Genomic DNA, 15,590 nt, shown 5'->3' with positions numbered 1-15,590 from the left:
TCCAGAAGCATTCTCTCCTGACGTTTCGCCCACATCTATGGCAGGCATCCTCGCCACACAGCCTCTGTTGATGAGGATTCTGGGATGCTGATGTGGATTCTGGGATGCAGTTTCTAGATGATGGGATTCAGGCTCAGGATGAGTTTCAAGATGACTCTGATGGGAATTATGGGACTCAGGTGCAGAGTGTTCCTGCTGTGGGAATTGAAGAGCAGAGAGGCTTTCCCACAGGAAGAAATGATGTTGTTAATGATGATGGTTTTCAGGTGCAAGAAGCAGAAAGGGAAAGCAGTTCCCAGTCTCAGCCCGATAACACTAACAAGCCCTGTGGCCTTGAAAGCAAAAGCGATGAGGCCGCTTCTCTAGATCGGGCTAGTCATTTGGAATTTCGGAGGTTGCGCAGAAGTCTCAGAATAGCAAATAAGAGGGAGGGCAATGTCAAGACCCAGGCTACAGAGCACCAATAACCATGCGCAGAGGCTAGATTCTATCTAATATCTTTATTAAAGGAATATATAAAGTCAATAAAAACAAATGAAGAATATAGTTCAGAAGTAGACCTTTCAGGAAAGGTCAAATATAGTCCAGGAAAATAATGTCCAATATGTGATATTAGAGTCCAAAGTTATAATCCATTAACCGAAACACACACTTTGCCAAGCAATAGTGTGGGGAGATGACAAGGTCTTTTAGTCCATTGAAGCTTGACAACAAGGCTGGAGAACAAACTAGATTCTTGGCTAAACAAGACTTGATACGAGGCAAACAAGAAGCAAGAACAAGGTCCGTGGCGAGGTCCGCGGTCAAACGTGAAACAAGGCAGGCTTGGAACTTGGTCCGGGAAACAAGGAACTGGGATTACTAAGTCCACACACGATCTCACTCCTCAAGCTGACAAGTTGACTCCGCAAGGTTCTCTTTGCGGCAAAACACCTAAATAGGGTCTCGTTTCCTGCCAGAAGAACCCTTTCCCTGGAGAACGAGAAGTGAAACTCAACTCCGTCCAGATGCATGACTCCTTAGAATTTCCCAAGGGAAGCAGACCTAATCTGCTAATTGTTTGGCTGCGATTCTGAGGCTCCGGCGATTAGCCTCCCTTACTTCTCTATCTCTATTATAATTGTCTTTTCGGGAAAACGGGGGAGAATTCTGCCCAAGGCTTGTTTGGCTGACTTCTTGAGGGCAAACATCCTCCAGGTGCAGGGGCTCCGATTCTGGCTGAACCGGTGGAAATCCCATGTTTTCCTCTTCGTCTGCCACAATAGTACTAGGAACGGGACTACAAGGCCCATGAGTCATCACAGGCAAAGGGCAAAGAAATGCCTTCATGTCATGCTATTAAAACAGTCTGCTGAGAGGGAAGTCTTCGTCAAAGCAATTTCCTCGCTTGAATCAAGAACCAAGTCTGCCCTCGTGTATTATCTTGTAGCCTGGATGTATTCTCGTTTCTGGGACTTTGGCTTCTTTTCAAAGGACCTTGTTTCATGGCTAATGTTTCTCTGGATTTATTTCTTACAGCCTTGTTTTTGTAACTATCTTTTGGAACCAAACTTTTACTTTTTATGACCTATCTTTCCCCTATTTCCTAATAAACTAGAAAAGACTACCTTCTGTGTGCAGCCTGGTGTCTTTAGCAAGGTGAAGCTAACCTGAGGTGCGACAGAGCCTGTCTGTGGAAGTGGACACTCCAGCCACACAAACTCATATATATTTTCACTTTTATTATGTGGATAGATAGACAGTTGCACTGTACATTTTTCCTTATTGAAATTCATTTTGTGCGTTTTGGCCCAGCTCTTGAATCTGTTGCAACCTAACCAGTAAACACCCCCCACAACGGAGAGGGACTCCATTTATTGGCAGAGGGCGGTGCGAGTGCGAGAACCGATCCTCATCTTGCTTTTAATCAGTAACTTATATGTGTAACTCTCCGTGTTTATGGGACCATTTTTGAGCTCCTTCCAGCAAATGCTTTGCAGGGGGTCCGTCCCAGGTGCAGAGACTCGGCATAATGGACACAACTGCAGGAAGCATGACAGAATTACAGCCGTGCTTCCACATTTGTGTTTTTGACTTTTGCAGATTTGATTTTCCATGGAATTGATTGAAAATGTTATAAGGGATCAACAGAGTAGGCACATCCAGAATCCCCTTCTATGCTGTCTTTATATCCCGGGATCTGATACCATGATATCTGCTTTGAATTGGATTATACAGTACCAGTTAACCTGGGTTAATGTGTTGTCAAAGGCTTTCATGGCCAGAATCACTGGGTTGCTGTGAGTTTTCCAGGCTGTATGGCCATGTTCCAGAAGCATTCCCTCCTGATGTTTCACCCACATCTATGGCAGGCATTCTCAGAGGTTGTGAGGTCTGCTGGAAACTAGGCAAGTGGGGTTTATATATTTGTGGAATAATGTCCAAGGTGGGAGAAAGGACTCTTGTCTGTTGGAGGCAAGAGTGAATGTTGCAATTGGTTACCTTGATTAGTGTTGAATAGTAAAGGTAAAGGTTTCCCCTGACGTTAAGTCCACTCGTTTCTGACTCTGGGGGTTGGTGCTCATCTCCATTTCTAAGCCGAAGAGCTGGCGTTGTCCGTAGACACCTCCAAGGTCATGTGGCCAGCATGACTGCATGGTGCGCTGTTACCTTCCCGCCAGAGTGGTACCTATTGATCTACTCACATTTGCATGTTTTCGAACTGCTAGGTTGGCAGAAGCTGGGGCTAACCGCGGGTGCTCATTCCGCTCCCTGGATTCGAACCTGTGACCTTTTGGTCCACAAGTTCAGCAGCTCAGCGCTTTAACACACTTTGCCACCGGAGACCCCAGCATTGAATAAAAAACTCTAAAATCAGGACAGTAAATAAAGAACAACACTCAGAAAACAGGGGAATTCCAGACAGGAAACAATGAGGGCCAGCTAACACCTCCCAACAAAGGATTCCCCCAGGTAGGAAGCAGCCAGGCTTTGAAGTTGCAAGGCTATTCCATGCTAATCAAGGTGGCCAATTGCAACATTCCCACTTGTTTCAAACAGACAAGAGTTCTTTCTCCCACCCTGGACATTTTCTTACAGATATATAAACCTCACTTGTGTAGTTTCCAACAAACCTCACAACCTCTGAGGATGCCTGCCATAGATGTGGGTGAAGCATCAGGATTGTATGCTTCTGAAACATGGCCATACTCAGCAAAACTCACAGCAACCCAACCTGAGATAAACAATAGTCTGGGATCACATCTTGGAATATAAGGACAGTCTAGAAGGGGGCAGAGATTCCTATTGTTAAAGGCAGAAATGCTTCTCCAACCAAATGTCTGTGTTTTTCCTAGACTTCATTTGTTGATGCTTCTCAAAACACTTCCAACTGGACAGAGGATGTGGAAGAAAAACAGGCTAGCAGGCATAAGAAGCATTTGTTACCTTGTTAGCTGAGGTATCCCTATACTATAAACATTGGGAACACCTTGCTAGATGTAACAGCTGTTTAAAGATTTTAGAATTCAAATGCTACTTGTTTGTTTCGATCTGCATGTGCCTATAGCCTGGCTGAAAAATTATGGCATTGCTTCTATATTGCATGAGAAACAAGAGAAAGGCATTACAGTAGTATGCTAAAATTCCTCCCAAAAGAGCCCTAGATATCCTAAAGGCAGCAGATATCCTCTATTCTTGGAAGCTAAGCAGGGTTGGCCTTGGTTAGTACTTGGATGGGAGACCAACAAAAATGCCAGAAGAAGGAAATGGCAAAATCACCACAGGAGATTATTTGCCTTGGTATCATGAATATGAATTAGCACCATGGCCATGATTACACTGTGTATCATGAGTTTTGTTCCTGGGTTATACATGTCATTTCCGAATTGGTTCTATCATAAAAACACGGAAAAAGCTTATTAAACCGCAAAAACGTTGTATTTGCGGGACACCCTACATCACATTTTGCTCTAGTTTTTCAGTGAATCTGTCAGAGAGTCTCAACCAATTCAACATATTTTGTGGCAGCCGCAAAAAGTTTCTGGAGTATAACAACTCCTTTCAAAGTAAGGGTCACACAATTAAACAGGAAAGAACATTTTCAAACCAGGAACAATTCTTTTCTAATTTTGTTACATTTCATCAGATTACCCAACAGAGTTCACACCAAGCAAGCCCATATTTACCAATAAAATAGGACGCATTTGTCTTGTATCCCTTTTTTAATTTTATTAAAAGAAGTCAATAAATTAAACACATTTAAAACACATTAGACAACTTTTATATTATTTGAGGTTCCTCCCTTTTGGCTCACACATGCACTTAGGGACTGACCTTTTAATAATTTACTATTACGCTTATTACGTGTAGCATTTACCTTTGCAACCCACAGACCTACCGACTGGAAATCAGTATTTTAGAAAATGTGTTTGACCACATGCATTTATGCTTTCTACTAGTTTTATTTGCAATGTCTGTTATTTTGCTATATATATGCAGTCATGCCTACGAGAAAATTGTAATTATCTATCTATCCATGGAGCACCAATGAGAATGGCATAGGCCACAATACCAAAAGGTCTGAAGATACATCTACACTACTGAATTAACGCAGTTTGACACCACAGCCATGGCTCAATGCCATGGAATCAGTCAAAAAGGAGCCGTGGTGACACAATGGGTTAAACCATTGGTAACAGCTTGTAAACTGGCTGGGATTTCTGGGAGTTGTAGGCCAAAACACCTGGAAACTCACAAGTTGCGAACCACTAGATTAAACCTTTGAGTCAGCTGAATTGCTGACCTGAAGGTTGGGTTGCTGACCTTAAGGTTGGCGATTTGAATCCGTGAGACATGGTGAGCTCCCATCTGTCAGCTCTAGCTTGCGGGGACACGAGAGAAGCCTCCCAGCAGGATGGTAACACATCTGAGGGTCCCCTGGGCAACGTCTCTGTAGAAAGCCAATTCTCTCACACCAGAAACGACTTGCAGTATGTTCTCACGTTGCTTCTGGCACAATAAAAAAATGGGAGTCATAGTTTCACACGACCTTTTGCATTTTCTGGCAAACAGCCTTGGTGCTTTGCCAAATAACAACTCCCAGGATTCAACAGTCTTCTCTGGGCAGTTAAAGTGGTGTCAAACTGTGTTAATTCTACAGTGTGGATGCACCCTGTATGCACCTTTTAGGTTTCAGTAGTACAGTAGAGTCTCACTTATCCAACATTCGCTTATCCAACGTTCTGGATTATCCAACGCGTTTTTGTAGTCAATGTTTTCAATACATCGTGATATTTTGGTGCTAAATTCGTAAATACAATTCCTAAATTACTACACAGCATTACTGCGTATTGAACTACTTTTTCTGTCAAATTTGTTGTATAACAAGATGTTTTGGTGCTTAATTTGTAAAATCATAACCTAATTTGATGTTTAACAGACTTTTCTTTGATCCCTCCTTATTATCCAACGTATAAGCAGAGGCTGGATGGCCATCTGTCGGGGGTGCTTTGAATGCGATTTCCTGCTTCTTGGCAGGGGGTTGGACTGGATGGCCCATGAGGTCTCTTCCAACTCTAATATTCTATGATTCTATGATTCGCTTATCCAACGTTCTGCCGGCCCATTTATGTTGGATAAGTGAGACTCTAGTGTAATGGGAAGTTTGCCACAGTGTGTTTCTCTGAAACCAAGAATCTTTGGGTATTGTAGCCTTTTTACAGTCAACAAATTGGCACAGAAAACTGCGAAGTCCACATTTTGGACATTACATGTTGTATATGAAGATGAGTCCTCTAACATTTCCACAAAACACAAGAGACTTCCAGTTTGCCACCAAACAGATATCCTGGATTTCCACTGGAACAAGGCTACTCCAAGTGATGATCTTTGCAACAGTATCTGTCCCTGGTGAGTTTACAGAAAGCATACAATTGTAACATACTTCCCAATTGTCCCAGTTAGGCAATGATATCCCCAATTAATCCTCTGCCTTCCCACCTTCTCAGCTGCTTTTAAAATGCTCCAGTTTTCTTCTCTTCCTCCCACTTTATCGTACTTCAGTTGCAACAAACCAAGTCCAAAGTGCCAACGTCGAATACATTCAATTAATTCAGTAGGAAAGCGATCTTGCCTTTCCTAGTTGGCTCAGGCAAAAGCAAACCACTGTAGATTCTCCTAGCTAGTGTATTCTTCCTCAGTAATATATTTCTGCCATCTTGACCACACTCTGATGTTTCTTGGCCACATAGACCTGGATTATAAAACGTCAGAGGGTATGTTTTACTCATTGGGAACATATACAGCCACTAGCTGTGCCCTGCCACGCGTTGCTGTGGCCAATTGGAATTGCAGTGAGTAGACTCGCTACTTGTAAGCCTGGGGATAGGCGCAGATGGAGCGTTCCAGTTTTTGGGGGTTTTTTTAGGCCCCATGGAGGTTGGGAATGTCTGGTTTTGTTGTATGAACCTAGAGACGTGGATGATGGGTTCTGTTATCAAATTTTGAGATTAGGGGGGCCTTTAGTTTTGTTGTTTTGCCCGGTGGAGCGATGCCATTCTCCTTTTATATATATAGACTAGCTGTGCCCAGCCACGCGTTGCTGTGGCGAAGTATGGTGGTATGGGAAATAAAGTATTGAGGAATTGGTGGTTATTAAGGTAAAGGGTAAAGGTTTTACCTTACATTAAGTCCATTATAAATGGGTTATATAGCTGTGTGGAAGGGCCTTGAGTCTACACTGCCATATAATCCAGTTAAAATCAGATAATCTGTATTTTATAGGCAGTGTGGAAGAGGCGTAAGTGAGGCCAAACTCTGCCTGTCCCCTGGGCTGAGTGGTTTGCTAGGAGACCAAGTAGGCAGAGCTTAGCCTTCTAAATGGCAGCAACTGGATAAAAACAATTCTTCCTCTCCCTCTAATTAGGACTTTATTTTTCTTTTCTTTTTGTTGTATGAACGTAGAGGCATGGATGATGGGTTGTGCTGCCAAGTTTAGTGTTTCTGGGATGTGTAGTTTTGTTGTTTTGTCCTAGGCCGAAATTTCATTACCCTTATATATATATATAGATTGGGCACATTTTGAAGGAAAATCCTTGCCTTGTTTTCATGGTGAAATGTAGGAGTGTATGTTATGGTCATTGGCCAAATATATAAATCCTTGGCACGTTGGGAGGAAAACCCCTGCCTTTGTTATACATTAGATTATTTAAGACGCACTGGACAAGATATGAATCAAAGACTCATAGATCCAGTTCCACCCCTTGCCATTCATTGCTATTTTTAAAAAGTTGAACTCAAAAAGAAATGACACCATTTAGGCACGAAACACTGATTGCATTGAACAGAGTCTCTTCTGAGACATATATATACATGCACTAAGTACACAATTTCCTAAATAAGTAGCAATTTGTAGAACAGAAGTGCTATATTGTTTTGAGGGGCATTTGCTGCCACCCTTTCTGAGCAGCCTATAGGTATGTTGAAGATTTGTGACATACGCCAGCATATGTCGGCGGACAAAGGAGGGTTTTACCAGCTCCTTTGTGCAAACTTCTCCAATCCCTTGCAATATAGGACTCAGGCATCCCAGCAGGGCCATCTAGTGGTCATTCGAGCACAGGATTAGAGTACAAATGTCCAGCTATGTCAGGCATGGGCAAACTTTGGCCCTCCAGGTGCTTTGGACATCAACTCTCGCAATTCCTAACAGCCGGTAGGCTGTTAGGAATTGCGAGAGTTGATGTCCAAAGCACCTGGAGGGCCAAAGTTTGCCCATACCTGAGCTACATCCTTACCTATCCTACTATAGCTAGAAGCCCAATGATGGTGAGACCTTCAGGAGGTCTCAGAGAGTACCTTTGTTGTTGTTTGCCTGGCTATAATTGCATGTTTCTCTTCTCTGCTCTTCCTCTGCCACTAAATGACTGTGTGGATTGCATTCCCCCAACCCAAGAACCAGGTGAGTCTTACAGAAGAAGGTAGAGGAGACAGAATGGGCAGAACCTTACAGCTTGTCTCCCCATACAGTCTAGAACCTATTGATTTTTTACAAGCAGTCTGAACAACTGGGACAACTTGGTCCGATAGTCATAATACTGTGTCTTGCAAAAGCATGAGCTGGACCCTCTTTCTTTAGCCTTCCAGACCAAGCGTGTGCCATCGAACACCAAACCGATGAGCTTTCCTCCATAACTGTTCCTTTTCTCTTTTCTTGCTCACTGGAGACAGAATAGGCCGTCTCCCAAACCGGTATGAAATGGTTTCACCTCAGCTACAACACAAGACAATAACACACCGGTGATTCAGTATTTACAAGGTAACATTCTCCTTCTTGAAGATGCTGACACCAGCAGATGGAGGATTCGGCACAGATTCGGACTCAATCCTTGGCACCCCAAAGTCAATCTCTCTAGCAAGGCTTTGAACTCTTAGTCTTGTTTGGCCAAGGGTTAACAATGAGAGAGGTTGTGTACCAGGTGCCACAGAGCCCATGCATCGTCTCCCCTTCCTTGTCGCTTGCTTCAGCAATGAGGGAGAGGTGGTGTGCCATGCACCACGAAGCCCTCCTTTGCCTGCTTTCCCTTGAGCCAAAGGCGCACTTGCTTCCACACTCTGCCAACGAAGCTCCTTCAGGAACTGTGCTTCCATTTGGAGCTGACCTTGTCCAACAGTTGCCGGGTGCTTTCCCTGAACTTGCGTTGGGTGAAGTAGAAGAGGATGGGGTCCAGGACGCTATTCATGCTGGCAAAAGGCCGGGTGCACTTGTAGACGATGGCAAAGGTCTGCTGGGTGAGGCAGGGCGTCCCTTTAATGGAGCGGATGATGAGGTACATCGTCTTGGTCAAGTGGAAAGGGAAGAAGCTGATGGCGAAGACCAGCACCACGATGATGATCATCCGGACGGCCTTGTCTTTCTTCTTGCGGACGGCCAGCCCAATCAGCTCGTCCTTCTGGCACAGGATGGTGGCCATGCGGCAGTAGCAGCCCAAGACGACGATGAAGGGGATCAGGAACCCTGTGGCGGTCAAGGTGAGGCCGTAAGGGAAATAGTCGCCGGAGCTTTCCGGTGTGCTCAGGTCGTAGCAGACGGTCCGGTTCCTCTGGGTGCCGGTGGAGGCAAAGATGAAGGTGGGCACGCACTGGGCCGCCACAACTAACCACACCACGCCGCACACAATCCAGGTGAAGCCCCGGCCTCTCTTTTTGTGCCAAGCGGCCAGTGGGTGGCAGATGCCCAAGTAGCGCTGGACGCTGATGCATGTCAGGAACGAGATGCTGCCATGCAGATTAGTGTAGAACTGGAAGCGCACAAAGCGGCACGTGAAGTCACCAAAGGGCCAGTAGTCCTTCTGGACATAGTTGTAGATAAGCAGGGGCAAGGAGCAGACGTAGAGGAAGTCGGCCACCGCCAGGTTCAACATGTAGATCATGTTGCGGGTTAGCACCTTCCGGGACAGCCAGATCTGGACTATGACCACCGCGTTCAAGGGCAGCCCCAGTGCCATGACCACGGAGTAGACCACTGGTAGCAGGATTTGCTTAAACTCTTCATGGTAAGTGCACGAGTTCTTCCCCACATCAAAAGTGATGTTATCCATCTCTGTAGATGTGATGTTATCCATTTCCAGGGATTTCAGTATTCAGATCGCCCTTCAGGTAACCAGGATCTGTGGATAAAACAATCAGAGATTAGTTTGTTTGTGGTTTGGAAACTCTGTGGTTTGGAAAGGGATAGCTGTTGCAGAAATTGCATCATAAATTTATATTAATAAAATCTGAATACTCAGCTCTTCAAACCCACAGATATGTATAGAAGGGGCCGGGCTGTGGAGCAGGCTGGTTAGCAGCCAGCTGCAATAAATCACTCTGACCAAGAGGTCATGAGTTCGAGGCCAGCCCGTGTCGGGGTGAGCACCCGACAATTAAAAATAAAATATAGCCCCTGCTCGTTGCTGACCTAAGCAACCCGAAAGATAGTTGCATCTATCAAGTAGGAAATTTAGGTACCACTTATATGTGGAGAGGCTAATTTAAGACACCATAAAAATCATCCAGCCGCCGTTGGAATGAGGAAGTTGCCGTCACAGTGGATGATGAAGCAGCTGCTCTCCCTGTGGCCAGAATCAAGCATACCCTCAGGAAGCTGGAAGCTGGAGAAGGTTTAAATTGCCTCTGTGTCTGTCTCTGTCTCTATGTTATATGGCATTGAATGTTTGCCTTATATGTGTACAATGTGAGCCCTGAGTCCCCTTTGGGGGGAGAAGGGTGGAATATAAATACTGTAAATAAATAAATATTGGGGACTCCAACTCCTCAGATCCCTACCATTGCCTATGCTGGCTGGAACCATTGGGAGTTGTAGTCCAAAACATCTGGACAGCAAAAGGCTGAGAAGCCTTGTTCTCAGATAGAACAGCCCAAGTAAAGAGGAAAGCAATATTGAAGCCCTTTCCATATCGCTGCCGTCTCCCCGTTGTGTGCAGATCAGATGGAACTTGACCTGAATAATAAGCGAGTGGGAATCCTGAGATGAATAGCAAGTAAATCGGAGCATCCCTGCCTGTGCCTTGGCTGGTCTTAATTCGATGAAGGATGCTGGCCCAAAGGCTATTAAATCCAACAGCAAATTAACATAATTGGATTATTCTTTCTAAGCAATGGCTATAATGCGGTTCGTGCTGCAACTATAGGGTGCGAAAATAAATGCGCTTCTTATGGAAATAGGATTATTGGTTTGCAAGCATCTTTAGCACACTTTGCCTTCTCTTTACATCAATCTCAGAAAACACTGGCTGGGTTTTTACATTCTCTAATGTAAATTTACATTAACATAGTCATCATCATCATCATTTTTATTTGTAACCCTCCCTTCCTCAAGGCTCGAGGTGGGGTACAACACAATTAAAATCCATAAACAGAAACTGTTAAAACAAATATATTAAAGGACATATGCTGGTTCTCTATACTGAACATATAATGCAGTTTGGCCTGCACTGAATTGCATTATATTGGAATTCAAACTGCATTATAAGGTCAGTTTCTCAGCTTAGTTTCTCGCCAGCACTCTTGGGTAGAGAAAGCTAAAAACTTTGTAGAACTACAACTCCCAGGATTCCCTAGCATTGAGCCATGGCCGTTAAAGTGGTGTCAAACTGCTTCTCATTCTACAGTGTAGATGCCTCTATAGAGACAGTAGAGTCTCACTTATCCAACATTCACTTATCCAACGTTCTGGATTATCCAACGCAGTCTGCCTTTTAGTAGTCAATGTTTTTGTAGTCAATGTTTTCAATACATTGCGATGTTTTGGTGCTAAATTCATAAATATAGTAATTACTACATAGCATTACTGCGTATTGAACTACTTTATCTGTCAAATTTGTTGTAAAACATGATGTTTTAGTGCTTAATTTGTAAAATTATAATTTGATGTTTAATAGGCTTTTCCTTAATTCCTCCTTATTATCCAACATATTCGCTTATGCAACATTCTGCCGGCCTGTTTCGGTTGGATAAGTGAAACTCTAATGTAATTGACATCAGTGAGTATCTAAATATAAGCCTCCTGTAATAACTTTGACTGGCCTCTAGATGGCAGTCTTATGACACAAAAGGAATTAGTTCTTGGCCAGTTACAGTAGAGTCTCACTTATCCAAGCCTCGCTTATCCAAGGTTCTGGATTATCCAAGGCATTTTTGTAGTCAATGTTTTCAATATATCATGATATTTTGGTGCTAAATTCGTAAACACAGTAATTACTACCTAGCATTACTGCCTATTGAACTACTTTTTCTGTCATATTTGTTGTATAACATGATGTTTTGGTGCTTAATTTGTAAAATCATAACCTAATTTGATGTTTAATAGGCTTTTCCTTAACCCCTCCTTATTATCCAAGATATTCACTTATCCAAGGTTCTGCCAGCCTGTTTAGCTTGGATAACTGAGACTCTACTGTACTTTGGTAGGTCAGTTCAGGCTGCATGTACACTCCTATATAAAATCCAGATTATCTGATTTGAACTGGATTATATGGCAGTATAGACTCATATAATCCAGTTCAAAGCAGTGTAGATACAGGCCCAGAAACCTAAATCCCCTAAAGTCAACAGAACCTGTCATGATCTTGGATGCTAAGGAGGGTTGTCTTTGGTTAGTGCTTGGATGGGAGACTGCCAATGAATACGAGATGCTGCATATCTATTTGGGAAAACAAATCAGGGAAACCACCTTCGAAATCCAAAGAAAACCCTATGGAATTAATAGTTACCATAAGGCAACGTGGGTGCACATATACGCACAAGTCAATGCAATAGACTATTTTGAATATTCAGATACACACAACTTCTTATGCTTAACATCTTGCTATAATCCAGTCTATCACTATCTTGGTGCTTTGTAAGAAATGGTCAATGCTCAGAAATGCTCCTTTTTTGGATGACAACTCCCAGGATTCTCTATTGGCCATGCTCACTGAGAAGTTCTGAATGTTGTCATCATAAAAAAGTAAGTTTTCCCAGCTTTGTCCCTCCAGTGGATTATCTGCTTTTATAATCCAGATTATACGGCAGTGTAGATCTAGTAGAGCTCTTTTAGCTTCAGAGGAAAGCAAGAGCAAACCATCTAGGATAGGTTGCCATAGGTTTGGCTTGACTTGAAGGCACACAATAACAACACAAAAATAAACACTAAGGAAAACAATCAAGGTAACAAAATAGCAAAGGCCCTACAAGAAGGAGGAGAAGCATATAGACCAGGCATGGGCAAACTTTGGCCCTGCAGGTGTTTTGGACTACAACTCCCACAATTCCTAACAGCCTACCGGCTGTTAGGAATTGTGGGAGTTGCAGTCCAAAACACCTGGAGGGCCAAAGTTTGCCCATGCCTGATATAAACAAATATGTCACTTGTGCAATACTGTTTCATTAGTGAGTAGTCTTGTTGCAGAAATAAATTTGGAACCAAACATGTGTGCAAAACAGTGTGCATTCACATTAAGGAGCAAGCATGCTCAAGTGTGCAGACATGCACAACGGCACCACATTGGGAAATTCGTTTTCAAAAATTCGAACTGAATGCACGCGCTAGGTATTATTTCAATTCCTCTTTGGTGATTTCTCCCCTTTTCTGTTTCTTTTGCATCTCAACCCAATCGAAAGTTCCTTAGACATCCATTTTGCTGTTATCATAAGAAACAAAGAAATAATTACTGTATATACTCGAGTATAAGCCTAGTTTTTCAGCCCTTTTTTTAGGACTAAAAAAGCCCCCCTCGGCTTATACTTGGGTGAGGGTCCTGGTTGGCTTATATTTGAGTCAGCTTTTACTCGAGAATATATGGTACATTTATTATTTTTCTCTATTATTATTATTAGTATTATTACATTTATTATTTTATTCTATTATTATATTTATTATTGTACTCTATTATTGTTGCTACTATTACATTTATTTTACTCTATTTATTATTATTATTTTATTATGACACAGCAAACAAGATAGACATGCTGGATTTCGTTTCACAAAATCACAAGTCGAACACTTCCCAAGTGTCTAGGACTGTGTGATGTATTTTCGGATGATGCGTGCAGATCCCATTAGGGTGGCCTTTTGCAGTTGGCAGATCGTGATTTTGTCAATGTCTATTGTTTCCAATTTTTATTATTATTATTATGACACAGCAAACAAGATAGATATGCTGGATTTCGTATCACAAAATCACAAGTCGAACACTTCTCAAGTGTCTAGGACTGTGTGATGTATTTTTGGATGATGCGTGCAGATCCCATTAGGGTGGCCTTTTGTAGTTGGCAGATCGTTATTTTGTCAATGTCTATTGTTTCCAATTTTTTTAATTATTATTATTATTATTATTATTATTATTATGACACAGCAAACAAGATAGACATGCTGGATTTCATATCACAAAATCACAAGTTGAACACAAGTCGAATAATAACACATTATTATTATTATTATTATTATTATTATTATTATTATTATTACATTCATTATTTCACTCTGATCTTATTATATTTATTATTCTACTCTATTTATCATTACATGTATTATTTTCCTGTATTTATTATTATTATTACATGTATTATTTTACTCTATTATTATTAAAAGGATACATAAGCACCTTTACATTGAAGATGAGAATAATGATTTAATCAGTTAGACAGTCTTATCTTAAATTAGAGCTTGATGTAAATATTCAAAAACATTTAATTTATTTATTTACAGTATTTATATTCCGCTCTTCTCACCCCGAAGGGGACTTAGGGCGGATCACATTACACATATAAGGCAAACATTCAATGCCTTTAACATAGAACAAAGACAAAGACAAACACGGGGCTCTGAGCTGGCCTCGAACTCATGACCTCTTGGTCAGAGTGATTTGTTGCACTGGCTGCAGCTGGTTGCTCAACAGCCTGCGCCACAGCCCGGGCCTCAATTAATGTAATTTTTGGTATCTATTTTTGTTTCTGAAATTTCCCACTCTCAGCTTATACTTGAGTCAATGATTTCCCAGTTTTTTTGTGGTAAAATTAGATGCCTCGGCTTATATTCGGGTCGGCTTATATTCGAGTATATACTGGTAATATCCCTGATTTTCCTAAGCCAGCCATGGCTTAAGGATAACATCACCCATGTTTTCATCCTCAGCACATGGAACATTTCTTTGCATTTTTTAGAGGCAATGACCTGGGATCATGTGGTCCCTTTGCACTTACACCCCAGTGACCTTTATCCCTGTGCAAAAACCCCGAGGGTGTTGTGGTTAAGTTGTGCAATGTCGGGGAAGCAAAAAGGCCAGAGCAGTATTTGTGGCATCTGCATTCAGCTTTGTTTTTCATTCATTCCTTGTTGTAAAAAAGGAAAGACTTCGCAATCCTGAATGAGCAGCTAGACAAGAAGTCTAGCACCCAAAACCAGAGAGGTTTGGTCACTCAGGCTGCATGGATGCTGGAGGATGAATGCATCTTGACACCGCCATAAACATCATGGCTCAAGGCTAAGGAAGGCAAGGGTGAATGTTGCAATTGGCCAGCTTGATTGGCATTGAATGGCCTTGCAGCATCAAAGCCTGGCTGCTTCCTGCCTGGGGGGGAATCCCTTGTTGGGAGGTGTTAGCTGGACCTGATTGTTTCCCGTCTGGAATTCTCAGACTTTGAAGCTGCAAGGCTATACTTCAATACTAATCAAGGTGGCCAATTGCAACATTCTTCCAACAGATAAGAGTTTTCTGCCACCCTGGGTATTCCACAGATATACAGTAGAGACTCACTTATCCAACACTCGCTTATCCAAGGTTCTGGATTATCCAACGCATTTTTGTAGTCAATGTTTTCAATACATCGTGATATTTTGGTGCTAAATTCGTAAATACAGTAATTACTACATAGCATTACTGCGTATTGAACTACTTTTTCTGTCAAATGATGTTTGGGCGCTTAATTTGTAAAATCATAACGTAATTTGATGTTTAATAGGCTTTTCCTTAATCCCTCCTTATTATCCAACATATTCGCTTATCCAATGTTCTACCAGCCCGTTTATGTTGGATAAGTGAGACTCTACTGTATAAACACCACTTGCCTAG

At 42.3% G+C, this 15,590-nt stretch overlaps 1 protein-coding gene across 2 annotated transcripts in view; it reads right to left on the bottom strand.

Annotated features, from left to right (window-relative positions):
* Positions 1-4,183: 4,183 nt before the first annotated feature.
* p2ry6 (pyrimidinergic receptor P2Y6) overlaps positions 4,184-15,590 on the bottom strand; it is an 81,507-nt gene continuing 70,100 nt past the window's right edge. For both annotated transcript variants that reach the window (XM_008117764.3, XM_008117765.3), the window contains exon 2: positions 4,184-9,647. In XM_008117764.3, the coding sequence (XP_008115971.1) occupies positions 8,610-9,602 (993 nt within the window). In that variant the 5' untranslated portion in view covers positions 9,603-9,647 and the 3' untranslated portion in view covers positions 4,184-8,609. The remainder of the gene's footprint in view (positions 9,648-15,590) is intronic.

This window comes from Anolis carolinensis, chromosome 3, assembly GCF_035594765.1.
Source record: "Anolis carolinensis isolate JA03-04 chromosome 3, rAnoCar3.1.pri, whole genome shotgun sequence".
In the NCBI taxonomy this organism is placed as follows: Eukaryota; Metazoa; Chordata; class Lepidosauria; order Squamata; family Dactyloidae; genus Anolis; species Anolis carolinensis.
Note: the sequence above shows the minus strand (reverse complement) of the source record. Positions and strands in the feature narration are given on the sequence as shown.